This window comes from Perissodus microlepis, chromosome 10 (assembly GCF_051167445.1).
Source record: "Perissodus microlepis isolate ML-2025 ecotype Zambia chromosome 10, ASM5116744v1, whole genome shotgun sequence".
In the NCBI taxonomy this organism is placed as follows: domain Eukaryota; kingdom Metazoa; phylum Chordata; class Actinopteri; order Cichliformes; family Cichlidae; genus Perissodus; species Perissodus microlepis.
The window spans coordinates 13,922,068-13,935,884 of record NC_140470.1 but is presented as its reverse complement, the minus strand read 5'-3'; the positions used below and the strand labels follow the sequence as shown (position 1 = coordinate 13,935,884).

The window sequence follows — 13,817 nt, the reverse complement described above, 5'->3', positions numbered from 1 at the left end:
AGAGCCCCGGCTCGAAAACAAAAACAGACGGGTTCTGAAGGAAGAGGGAAGTGGGAGTTGACTGAAGTAAGGGCCTGAAGGGCACAGATGGGAAATGGGGGGAAATGGGGAGGGGTGGCGTGACGAGATGGACAACACATGGTTCTTGTTACTAACTGCTACATATGTAATCTTTGTCTTTTTCAGCCGGACTTCAGTTTCTATTCAAACAAATAATGAATTAATGGCTAAAACACTGAGTCGTGTTAGTTATAGAATGTAAATGATTTCTATGTAATATTTTCCATGTAATACAAACACAATTGCAGGGGGTCATTATGCCCAACTCCATAAATAGTGAGTCTATACATTCACCTGCCACAATATAAGGTACACCTTATATGTACTGGCTTAGGCCCTACTTTTGCCTTTAGAACTGCCTTAATTTTTCATGGAAACATTCCAGGGTTTTGTCCGTATAAATATGACAGCATCACACAGTTATTGCAGATTTGTCAGCTGTACATCCATGAGGTGAATCTCCTGCCTCTCTCCAGACATCAGAAGATGAGTACGCTGTAGCCATAAAAGTATGGGCATGGTCAGCATAATATTCAGGTAGGCTGTGGTGTTTATGCTCAGTTGTTACTAAGAGGCCCATAGATCACTACACCACTGACATCATTACGAACTCTAAATCCACAATTTCTTGTTTTTCAGACTATTCTCTGTAACCCATAGAGGTGATTGTGTGGGACGAAATGCCAGATCAGCGATTTGTACAACAACCATTCTATGTTCAAAATGACTGAAATCAGCTGCTACCCCATTCTGATGCTCGGTGTGAACTACAGCAAATCATCTTGACCATGACTACATGCCTTAATGCGTTGAGTCACTGTGATATGATTATACCTAATAAAATGGCCAGTGAGTGTATTCTTGAGCGTTGTGGAACTCTGACGGTTTAACAGGGAAAATTACAGACCCCAAGAAACATATTCCGCAAATGAGGCTTGGAATTTTAAAGCCGTGAAAAACTGAATTTTCCATGAAGTGACAGTTTTGGACATAATCGCCGATTCCCCCTGACAAACCACCGAGTGCAGTGATTTATTAACTGTAGACATTTATCGAATTAAAACCATTTACTCCTGCCAGAAAAACATGCATATGCAGACACCAAAGAGCATGTTAAACCAGCCTTACATAACTTGAAAAACTGATTTGGAGTAAAAGCAACTTTTTCCTATACAGAAATAAAAAGCTATAAAATAACAAGCTGCAAACCAAACATTAAAAACATAAACCTGGTATCACTTTTTAATGGTAAACCAGATAGGGAGTAGTGCCGCCTTTTGCACGTCTAGGAGATATGCAGTAACGTTAGCATTAATCTAGAGTTTTGCTTTTTGTCCACCCCATGACTTAAGCCTAATAAGTCTAATAATCATGCTTCTTTTAGCTGTGTTCTGGCCTCCTCCTGCTCCCTGGGGAAATATCTGGCTCCTTGGCTGTTAAATGCTCGGCTCTGTTTACCAGCTCATTGCTGACATTGTCTGCCCCCCGCCCAGTCGCTAACACGAGCAGTGTGAGTGAACCAAAGTAAAATAACAGGCCGGAAAACCAAAACAATGAGTTGACAGAAGCTCGAATTCTCAGTAGAGCAGAGAGAAAACGGCAGACTTGGGTGATGATTCTATGCGGATTCTTTACATACAAATAATCCTTTGTTTCTATAAAACATTAACCACCACTTTTTACTACAGCTGTCAAAAATGCCAATTTCCATGTCTTTCTTTTTTTTTCTCCTCTGAGAACATTTTCTTAATCCATCCATCTGTTCTCACTTCTACGTATTTATGAAAACAAGGAATCCTTTTCCCAGGATCTATTTGTTCCAAACAGACATGTCTGATACTGACATTCAGGCACAAACACACCTACACACACACACACACACAAAATTCAGATTCAACTCATCTGACCTGCGTAACTGAACAGTTTGAAACAACTGGAGCAAAAAGAGGAAACTTCCACATACTTAAATGACTGTTCTGCTACAAATAGAGATGAGAACATCTGACAAAGGAGCTCTTACACAAGCCATATAGTATTTAAAAGCAAGAACAACGAGGTACACACTGTAGGTAGCTGTGGACCTTTTTTTTAAAATATCTGAACTGTGTGGTTTGTTGAGTAGATCACAGCTTGCAGAGTTGATATTTTTGTGAGTGTTTTGTGAATGTCACATGTGAGCTACATGACCAAGCTTGGCCTCAGCAAGACAAAGCTTTCATTCTGCACCATAGGAAGAGGAGATGACATCATGCTGTTCATACAAAGCCTCAGACATCCCGCTCTTTCTTTGCACTGGTTAATAATAAAAAAAAGTGTCTATGCTAAGAGACCATTTCATTGTGTGTGCGACTAATAAGGAGTTATTCTTGTCCTTACTTTGAGTCTTTTAGAACATGTTCTCAGAGTGATGCAATGCTTTGGTAGATCTGCAGCACAATTTGGCTCCGGCTAAATGTGGAAGAAGGGAAATGACACAACTAGGGAGAAAATGTTCTTTACATATACAAAAAACTGTTGATTTTGCATGAGGATATAAGGTTTTCAAGACAGAAGATTGATATTTCAGCTGTATTTGATGCGAGACAGGTGGCTATGTTGGCTTTAGTGATTTAAATAGGTGTGAGGTGCTATGTCAATTTGCTTAAACTATATCAACAGAGAGTCTAACTCTTTGTTTGCATAGCCTATTCATGCCAAACCTGATTAGGCCATGTTTTCTAACTAAGCAGGAATATTAGAATCCTAGAAAATAAGATCTAAGTTTACATTATTTGAACATCAAGAAAGATTATTTATTGTTTTGTTTTCTTTTATTGTTATGTTCCATGTCTGAGCTGTGTCTTTGCACAGCCAAAATACTTAATCCTGTTATTATTATTATAATGAATTGAGGCCACTGTTGTCCAAGTTGTTTGGCAATAAATGCAATTTTCTTTAAGCTGGAAGTTGTGCTCTCCACGCCCTCCTCTGGTCAAATCTTTGCACTACAGCAAGTTGCACAGTGAGGTTGTGCTTCTTATGTAATGCACAGTTACAACAAATATGCATAGATATGTTCAAAATTGAATGCGTCACAAACAGCTGGACATTGCAGGTCTTTACTAAACACATTCAGTAACCATTCACTGTGTAGGGCAGTGATTCTGGTAACTCACAGACCTCTAGTATCAATAACCTGCATTTTCTTTACCTTCTTATTAATTATGAACATTAAGTGCCTAATAGTACTTTGACTTGACCGTTCCAATTTTTTTTAACAAGTGCATAAGATCAGGGTCCTGTGGTAATCACAGGAGGCCCAAACAAGGACATTTTGGTATTTTGTGTTGATGTGCAGTGCACTTTTCCTCCAGGTATAATGTTAGAAATCATTTCCAAAAAGCAAAGCTTCCTTCCTTCGTCCTCTGAGATGAGCTGCAGATGAACACTTGCTTTTGGTTAATCATTTTCCACAGTTGTTCTTCCTGTTATCCTCAGGTTCAGCTTTTCATTTCTCTCAGATGTGCATGGCGTGCACTTCATAAGATCTTTGCAGACTGTTGTTACTAAATAATTTAGAGCAGGCCCGAGTTCCCTTCATTTGTACATAATTTGTCTTACTGTGAAACTGATAAACACTCTGCTCTCCAGACGTGCCTTTGAAGTCTTTTCCAGCTTTGTGCATATTTACGGTGCGGGAAATAATTATTTGATCCCCTGGTGAATTTGTAAGTTTGCTCACTTAAAAAGAAATAAACAGTCTCTAATTTTGTATTAGTTTAATTTTAATGGCGAGAAAAAGAAAAACCAAATAAACTAAACCAACTAAAAATCCAGAAAAAAACAATACATAGAAGTTATAAGTTGGTCACCAGGTCTGCACACATCTCAGGAAGGATTTTGGTCTACTTCTCTTCACAGAAACTCTAAATCCTTTAGTTTTGTTAGCCAAGCTTCAGCTTCCTCCACAGATGTTCTATGGGACTGAGGTCTGCAGACTGGCCTGGCCACTCCATGATCTCGAGCTCTTTGGCCCTACCCATGAAAATTGAGTTTGGACTGGAATAAACTGATTCTATAGGAAGCTGTGCTTTATAAACACAAGTTGAGATCAGAAGTATTGTGATTGATTGTATTCTGTGTGGCAATGTGGGGCAGCCATAATTCTAGCTAAGTTGTAGGGAATCAAATGCTTATTTTACTCAATGACACGCAACTCAGAATCAGAATCTTTCATTCCATGCACACAAATCAAGAGTATCTAATAAATACAACATAAAAATATAAATAAATGCATGCGTGTTTGAGTAATTGTTGATTGAACAGGTTAGTGGAAGGGGGACAAACGGATGTTCATTAATTGTTTACTTACTATTGTAACAGCCCTGGCAAATATACTTTTTTCCCAGTCTGTTTGTTTTAGCTTTTATTGTATTGTACTGCCTTCCTGGAATAGGTGCATGCTGGGTGGGATGTGTCCTTCTGGAAATCTTTTCATAACCTTGTAATTTTTGGGGGGGATTTGATATTCTCTCTCTCTCGCTCTCTCTCTATTAAAATAGAATTACCACAAAAAATATTGACATAATTTCTAAGTTCTGATAAATGAATCACTCTTTCCTTCTGGCTTTCCAAGCAGACAGTTTTTTGTTTTTACATTTAGAGTAACTTGTCTATAACCCATACCTCCACTCTCACACCCTTATTTGACACCTCCTTTCTTGGAAATAAACAACTCATTAATCTAAAGGTTTTATAATTTTTCAGCCAGTAAATGATAAAAGTGTTTTTAGTAAAGATGAGAAAACTGGTTTTGTATTATTAGTTTAGCCAGACTGTATTTTTTATATTAAAACAGAGAAATTAAACAATACAGTATATTGCACAAGATGATCCCAAACTGTATTTTAAAACACTGAAACACAAAATCATAAGACTGTTCATAAGAGAAAATATTTTTATTACGTTGTCTAAAGAGAAAATACCATTTCAAGTCAATCAAATTGTATCCCTTTTCTTCTTCAGAAATCCCATAATCCAAAACAAAAACAAAAAATTCTAAACACAAAAACTACACAATAAAACTACTTTGAATTTCAAAGTATAAACTGAATTCGAGAGAATTTAAGTTTAAGGTTCTTAATGCTACAATATCACAACATGATTTTGTCAGTCCTGATCAAGTTACAGTTGAAAATGAAACTACTTCAAATGTTTCAGTCATATAAAATAAAAGATTTAAAACCACAGTACATATAAAAACAAACAAACGAACATAACATTCATCAAGGAGTGGAAATAGAACTACAACTACAATAACAGACAGTATGGCCACCAACACAGAGAACTTGTATTCATAATGGCTACAACACACCGCAGATTTAAAGAGTAGTTGGTTGATCAACAGTGCAAGAATTCACTCACTCACTCACTCACACACACACACACACACACACACACACACACACACAATTCATTGCGACCTGTAACTCACAATCGTGTAACAGCAGAAGTAATCTATATCCCAGTATAGTTACTAATATTGCTCATTGAAAAAGATACAAATAAGAACATATCTTAATAGCAAGTTAACAGCTATACTACCTTGCATTAAAATAAAAACATATGACAAATTTGTGCATCAAACAATGCAATGATCAAAGCACGTATGCAATTTGCTCCAGTCTGAGATGCCAGTAAATAATAATAATAATAATAATAATAATAATAATAATAATAAAAATAAATAATCCACCACCCAACATTTTCTACTAGATAAAAATCAAGCATGTTAGTCGTTATAAGAACCACGCTGCATCAGAAAACATGGCTCATGGGGCTAATTTTGTAGTTGTGTGTATTAATGCAGCAAAGCTGTTTTTCATAGCAATTTTAATGTAGGATCATTTACTGTGATCCTAGAGGAGCTTACAGTGTGCACTAAAAACACAACTTAAGCATAGTTGACCTTCTAATTGACCAATATTCACAGTATTATGGTGTGAAAATGCACAGGTTTCATCAATAGCAATCGTGATAATAAGACAGCTTACTGTCCTATACTTGTTTTCAGAATGACTGGTATAATTAACTCTTTGAATTCCTTTATTACATCACCCTGTTTTTTTCCTAACTCCTAACTCTTAAGTCCTTTCAATTTCAAAATAACATATCTGAATGGAATCCTTTATATATTATTATTGCATGAGATTTTAATCTTTCTGCTTAATCTGATGTAGTAGTGGTGAAAAAGACGATTATCATGCTGAACTTAAAGTGGTTGTTTACCACTCACTGAACAAAGCAAGCATAAAAAGCATACGAACGCTAGAATACTGCTGCCAAATTTAGAATAAGGAAGACCTTAGATAGCATCATTACTATGATTACTGTGATTTTACTAACATTCCAAACATGTCCTTGTTTTTGCTAGAAAAGTGAGAAACCAAGTGTTGAATCCCATAAATACAGGTGTAATTTATCTATAAACAACTAAATGATGATTTAAATGTGTGCTGTTTATTAGGCATTTTGTGCTTTTGTATTTAAATTACTTTTTAAGTAGTAATTTAAGCTAGTTTGTAGTTTGGGGATGTATCAAAATTAATAATACAGCTTTAGTGCACATTACATTCATAATCCAATAATCAACTGCTATCAGACTTGAACATTAACCGTGTCAGATGTCTTCTCAGTTATCTGACTCATGAGCCAGTTGCTCAAGTTAAAGTTAAAGCTGGGGGAAAATATGCTGTGACGTGCTGTGTTAGTGGAGTGGAAAAACAGAAGCAAACATCTAAGAGGTGTTAGATCGAGATGCATGTCAAAAAAAATCATAACAATCGTAACTGCCAAACTGTAACTGTAGGAAGAGTTATATGATATTGCACTCATAATAAAAACACACAAGATACACGCCGTTAACAAATGTTAAGGCAGGAGCGTAAATTAATCAAGCAGCTGAAGCCCTATCAATATATTTGAAATTGCCAGGTAGGGTGAGGCAGAGCTGCAGATAAGAAAAGAGGTTTATCCAGCAGTAGCAGCACATTATAAGCCATCAGTTTGTTTTCTGTGGGAGCTTGTTTCAGTTTACTTTAATTGCGCAACTCCTCTCCACTGCTCCTCTCCACTCCTCTGCACTGTGTACGTGTCTCTGCTGAGCTCGGCTTGTATTACAGAGACACGGATAAAGCAGAGGGTAGGCCAGACAGGTGAAGAAAGTGTTTCTCGAATTGATGGGAACTTATTACATGTAATAAATGTGTAATAAATATCAATGACTGTAAATCCATCTACACAGTTTAGTTTAGTTTAACCAGAACCAAGCAGTTATCCAGTGTGCTCCTGGCACTGTCAATACTGATGTCCGCCATGATATTTTCTCTCCCCTAAGCATTTGTTTTTACTCTGCTTCTTAACATGACAGACTGTAGAGGTGTGGACGCGAGTCGGGTCTCTCACAAGAGCAGAGTTGAGGAATGCTCATAAATCAAGAGTTAGCCAACTGCCAACCTAGCAGCCAACTGTGAAATGCCGGGGTCGGGACTAAGTTGCATATTTATAGTAGATAAGCTCATAAAGGCTGATGAGGAAAATGCGTAGTTAGCCATTGTAAGGCACAAAGATTATTTAAATGGAGAAAGAAAAATGTGCACTGATTTTAACTATCATATATGACTTTTTAAATGGTTTAGACAATTTCAAATGAGGGATTTGGATACTTTTCTGACAAAAGCTAAACTTTCCTTGTCAGAAAAATCTTTTGGTTTTTTTGCATGCTGGTAACACCATGAAGATTAGACGTAACTCAAATGTTTCAGCTAACTCTGAATGCAGCTGCTGGTTTAATTTGATTCTAGTATTTAAACTAAATCAAAACAATGTGCATTTTGCATGCTCAACATATTGTCTTCTGCATGTGTAGCAGTTTTCCTGCACTCTGGTATCTGTAAATATAGCAAAGTATTTTTTGGTCACAGGAAGGCTTTCTATTTAAGATTTCAACTTAATGGCTTGCCAATGTCCACAGTAACATTCACATAGAGAGGCATCCTCTCAACTGATAAAGTCTTATATGAGCAGCTGTTGAGTCCATCTTTCCTCCATGACTGTGGTGTTCGACCCAACAACCTCATCCTGAAAAGCACAAATCCATACTATGAAATGACCTGTAACATGCTACACACACGTTATTGCCATCTCTCCACTACTGACCTGTCCCGGTTTACTTCATTGCCACTGTCTCGTTTGTGAAACACCATCGTGTAGCGAGCTACGTCAGCGGGCGGCCGAACGATCTTCATTTTCTGTAGCTCAACCCTGCATGAGGCAAAAACACGCATGCTGAATGAATACGTACTACCAGCAATGTTTAAAATGTAGTCATGTTTTCACTTATTCATGCCTCACCTGATTCGAAGGTCATCATCTTCTCCACCCCAGCCCCAGTATGCATTTGAAAACCCATTCACTTTAAAAAACTGGTCTCTGCTCAAGGCAGTGACTCCTCCAAAGTAGCCTTTATAACGCAGCCTGAAAGTGAACAAACATGAGAAAAAAATTAAAGACAATAAAACCTCTGAATGCATCATCATAGGAAAGAGAATGGCACATGTGGAAAAAGAAAGCATTGCTTTTTTCATGACTTACAGTAAATTTCCTCTTAGTCATTCTTACCTGTATCCTGTTACATTGCGGCCAACCACCAAGTGTTTGGGCTGCGTGTCACAAACATATAAATTATGATCATTTTCAGGTACCAGGTCCACATCATGGAAGATGAAGCAATCCCAGTTGTAGTCTTTTAGTGCCTCCAAGTATCCAATATTTAGTAACTTGGCACGATTAAAAGTTACATCACCAGCCTTTAAAAAAAGAAAAGAAAAGAAAAAGAGAGTACAAAGATCACAACATGCATATCAAATACAGTAATCCAGGGGGGCTGGAGTCTATTCCCAGCTACCATAGAGCAAGAGGCAGGGTACTTTACTGGACAGCTCGGCAGTCTGATGGAGAGCTATCATAGAGAGACAGATGACCAGTCACACCCACATTCAAATCTGTGGCTAAATTAGAAACACCAATTCACCTAACCCCACTAACTGTGGAGTGTAAGAGGAAGCTGGAACACAGAGGGTTAGTGTTAGGCTGAACAACAGAAACTTTGCTCATAAAGGCCCCGGCCAGATGGTGGTTTGAATTGAGGGCCTTCATGTTGTGAGGCAACAGTGTTAACCACTGTGCTGTCCAACTCCAGCTCGAACTTAATCATATAAAAAAGAAAAAAAAGAAAGAAAGAAAAACCACATGCATAGGCCATAAAATTTTAATCCACTGAGTGGGGCTATTAAGTTGGACAGCGAACTATTATTAGCATTGATAAGATTAACATCTTTACTTATTCTTAACATCCGGAAACATCTGTAAGAAACGTTGGAGACATGAGAGAACAGATCAAATCTGACATACTTGCTTTTCCTGTTTGCAGTCACTACATACATGCAGACACACCCACCAAATCTATGTCAAGATGCCAGTCCCTTTTGGAGGACCTTTAATGGAATCAGTTAACAAACACTACAACTTGCTGTGTGGTACTGACTGTCCAAGAGGTTTGTGCTTCAGTTTTAGTGATTGAAATTCTAGTACTTTACTAGCAGGGGTGCCTCTAGTATTTTTTCATTGGGATGGGCACATGGGGCCATTCGGCTGGCACATAAAAAACAGAATTTCCAGTTTAATTATGCTGTTGTCAAATATAGGTTACTTGAAAAATATAGCAAAAAGAGAGAGAGAGAAAAAAATAATAATATGGCTAGTTAGTTTCTTGCTATTAAAAGTGGATATCACTGAAAATAGGTACATATGAAAGCCAAATAAGATTTTGAATGCTATAATAATGTTTTTTAATTGATTGAGTGATTGGCTGGAAGTCTCAGCCATGGCTTTAATGATTCTCAGCAGAACTGAGCAGAGGCAGTTTAAGATTCACTCTGCCAGTTAAGTTCAAGAGCTAAATTAAAGTTAACTCTGAATAAAAGTATTAGATCATGTAAGAGTGTGAACTGTTGCCTGTTGGTTTTTCGGAACACAGTTCCTTCAGTGTTACCGGTTATATTTTTCCTAGTAATGTTTATAGTGTTACAAAGTAACACTATGTATGTAACCAGGAAGTTTCAACAGCTTTATGCAAAATAACCCAGAAATGTCTGTTCCACAAGCATAAGAACTGAATTAGCATGATCTTATATAAAAGCTGTGCACAAAGGTGACAAATACCTGCTGGATGACATAAATGGCATAGTGTAGTTGCTGTCTCTGCAAGAAGGGGTGCAAGTGATGCAGGAGGTAGAGGAGGTGTCGCTCTCGGTTGCGATGAGGGATGAGGATTGCTACGCTCTGCCTCGCTGTGCAATCCGAGGGCTCATACTCGCCTTCATTTACTTCTTTGTTGTCTTTCTCTACATCCTTCAGTTTCAGAGACGACTCAAAGGACAGTTTCACAGCCCCCACTAGAGAAACAACATTCACATGTTTAACAGTGAACATTTGTTTTAATGTGTATTAACACTTCTTAACATGACATAACATGTTCAACATAAAGGGTTGATTGATGGATTCCTTGAGTTACATGGTAGTTCTTTCATCTATACAAAGGCATCTAAATAGCATTTTGTTCTATACTTACTCAGCAATGGTGACTCCTGAGGGCACTTGGTTTTTTGTGGTTGCGTATTTATTTCATTAGCTGCTTCTATCTGCAAGTCGACCTCGTTCCTCTGACTCTCTTCTTTGACATGAGTTTGTTGAGTGCCAGGGAAATGCCAGATAGGTTTCACCATCTCTCTTGAAAATATTGCTATCCATGCCAGTACTGACAGCACAAGAATCAGCAGTATGACGTACTTGCTCTTGCGTGAAATCTTCCTCGAACTTGAACAATAGCCCATGGCTATGTGACTTTGCTGATGTGAAGGCAGAAAAAGTGAATGTAGATTCTGTAAGCTATAGTTACGCTACTTCTTTCACAAAGAACGTTTCAGCAAAAACAGTGACAGCCATAGATTCGCTGACCAGTCATCCCATGCTGATGAGACATGCTCCTTGACTATATAGAAACTAATTATTATAATCACTATAATATAGAGCAAGCACTTATTTGTGAAATTCCATTGGTGAATCAGAAAACTCCACTTTTAGAGGGGGGGCGGCCATAAGCTTGGGCACTCCACCAACTGGGAATAGATGAACAGAAAATAAAAATGTTAGAACCAAAAAAAGAGGGTGCGTTTTTTCTTGGAAACATGCAACACATTTTGAGGGCAGGTTTTAGCTAACAATATGTGACACATTAGCAGGAAAAGCCACATTAAGGAACCAGTTTACCGTTTTACTTGAACTGATGCTTCTACTTTCTGAACCTGTATTACCACTTGAGCAGATTATTGCTCAGATGGTAGTTTCGCTGGTAAAGTATTCATTACAGAAAATGACTGCATAATAAAACAAACTATCCCGTTTCAAAAACAGAAAATGCCCGAAGATATAAAAACAGCTGATAAGTTGATCAAAACTGCCGACTGCTTGTTAATAGCAGTAATTTTCTTTAGATCCTCCTGAGAACCGAGGAAAAAAAAAAAAAAAAAAGCTGAACCTTTTTTGTGATTTCCTTCCTCTTTCGAACTAAAAGAGCCCAGCCAAACACATGAGAGACCAATTGAAAGCCCCGGATGCCCTCCATTGAGTACATCAGGATTTAGTAGGGTAGCTCAAATAAGTCAAAAGACATAGACCAAAGACAAATGTCCATTACAGAGGAGATTAATGAATGGGCTTTTTTTTTCCAGGTCTCCTATTTAAACCAAAAACATGTAAAACAGAGAAACACTCCAGTTTCATTGACATACTACTATAATAATACACTCGCTCCATTAAATCAAACACAGATGCCATCAGCTGACATAACAATTAACGCTAACTCTTTTTTCCGTTATCATTATTATGATAAGTTTTTTAACTCACAACCAGCGACAAACAAAACACATGAAAGCCATTATGCTATTGCTAGCATGGTTGTCCTCTCTTGGGATGCTAGCAGAATCGTTAGCAGGAAAGCGTTTTACAATTTAAATATTAATGTTCTGCCATTTTTAGTAAGATTTCTCTGAGTTAATTTTGAGAACACAGTCAAGCTAACGTCGACTAGTTCGTCCATAACACGAGGTGCAGATCAACCAAACAGTACCTTTGTGTTTTCCTTATACTGGTGCCAGCTCCTCTCTCTTTTGACTGCAGTTCTTTTTATGATTACAGAAGCTCACAACTTACACGTTGATGCCCTCACATAAACTCCACCTGTAGTTATAGCTTACCTGCTAGCTAGCTGACGAATGCGGATGTAACATTTATTAAAAATAAAACATTAGCATTAAAAGAGACACGTGTCTTGGAAGCCGAGTACAGTCTGGCCTTATTAAAATTTAGCGCAAAACACCAATTTCCTTACCTGATACTTAAGTAGCCTTTCACAGACTACAACATCGCTGTCATTAGCCCGTCTACAAGCCCACCTGTCAAGTAAACGTAAATTAGTAAGGACTTCCGTTCCAAGCATTTCATAATAAAGTTTTACCTTTAAGAGCTTGAAGAGATCTCGGGGGGCGGGGGGTTTAACGGTCATATTATTTATTATGAGTAAATCTTCTTTAATTTCTGCTTTTTATATTATTTGTTTATGCCTCATAAGCGCTGTTTTTCTGTTGAGGCAGAAAGTGTGCGAGTTGATGATGATGATGTGCGTCACATAAACACTTCCGGTGTGAAAATTTCAAAATTGAAGTTTGCGATCTTTTGATGACACCAAAAACTACTGGAGGACAAAACTCACGGATACATTTTTAGCTGTTGTTACGTTGGTACATAAATTTTCACTACTATGCAATATTGCTCTACACACAGTGCTTCTGATTCTGCTCATATTTCTAAAAAAGCAGAAGAATCTCTAACAAGATTAAAAGGTTTTATCTTATCTTTATTTCCACTTAAGATGACTCTAGCTTAATTTGTGTCTATTCTACCTATGCAAACTGGTATAAATGGACTATAATATTGACTTGTTTATTTATTTGAATTTGGATTTTGTACTCGGGGTTTTTAATTTGTTTTTGTTTTTTTGTTTGTTTTCTTGCTAATTCTGAGCATTGATGGAGAGTCAAAGGTAAACAGCTTGTAGAAAAGCTAAATACAACTGCACTACAGCCTTTGAAAGTTTGCTTTCAAGTCTTTTCTCTTTCCACAGTTAATTTTGTGAGATTTTTATGTGAATAAAATATGAAAGATTTAGCTTAAATAAACTTTGTGAAAGGGTAAATTTCTACTCCACTGTAGTTAAAATTCAGTCAAATTTCCTATTTCCACTTGCAGGTGTGCCAGTGTTTTCCATTTGAATAATTACAGTACTTTGACAAAACCCTCTCCTTTTTCAGCTAGGGCAAGCTTTGACAGATGTGCACAGCATGCAATGCTTCCTGGTTATTTTGTTCAGTCTATGGTTCATCCCACCCTAGAGTTCAGATGTCAGCAACATGCTGGTCGTGCTGCAGAGCTATATTTGTGCCTCTACAGATAAAGCTCGTTTCTCCTCGTCAACAGAGGAGTTGGTTGTCCAGCTGCACCTCAGTCAGTTTCAGGTCGAGTGTGGTCCTGGATAACTGAGCACGCTGACCTTTTATTGAGACATGTGGGAGGTCTGGTGCTTGTGAGGTGCCCTTTTACCT

General features: G+C 37.6%; 1 protein-coding gene across 2 annotated transcripts; it reads right to left on the bottom strand.

Moving 5' to 3' along the window:
* Positions 1 to 4,982: 4,982 nt before the first annotated feature.
* Positions 4,983 to 12,631, bottom strand: b4galt4 (UDP-Gal:betaGlcNAc beta 1,4- galactosyltransferase, polypeptide 4). Of its 2 annotated transcripts, none has more exons than XM_084942248.1 (7): positions 12,287 to 12,631; positions 10,730 to 11,276; positions 10,321 to 10,553; positions 8,719 to 8,906; positions 8,452 to 8,574; positions 8,257 to 8,361; positions 4,983 to 8,178 (listed from the first exon to the last, which is right to left on the bottom strand). In XM_084942248.1, the coding sequence occupies exons 2-7, from the start codon at positions 10,989 to 10,991 to the stop codon at positions 8,043 to 8,045; spliced, it is 1,047 nt and encodes a 348-aa protein (XP_084798374.1). In that variant the 5' UTR covers positions 10,992 to 11,276; positions 12,287 to 12,631; the 3' UTR covers positions 4,983 to 8,042. The 2 variants fall into 2 exon arrangements, with proteins under 2 accessions (XP_084798374.1, XP_084798373.1); XM_084942247.1 differs by having other exon boundaries at positions 12,548 to 12,631.
* Positions 12,632 to 13,817: the final 1,186 nt, after the last annotated feature.

Excerpts from the sequence above, each read along its gene's own strand:
- b4galt4 (XM_084942248.1), bottom strand. The coding sequence starts at position 10,991 with ATGGGCTATTGTTCAAGTTCGAGGAAGATTTCACGCAAGAGCAAGTAC. Across the intron at positions 10,554-10,729 it reads TCAGGAGTCACCATTGCTGA|TGGGGGCTGTGAAACTGTCC; the intron begins GTAAGTATAGAA and ends TTGTTTCTCTAG. Across the intron at positions 8,362-8,451 it reads GATGATGACCTTCGAATCAG|GGTTGAGCTACAGAAAATGA; the intron begins GTGAGGCATGAA and ends TGCCTCATGCAG.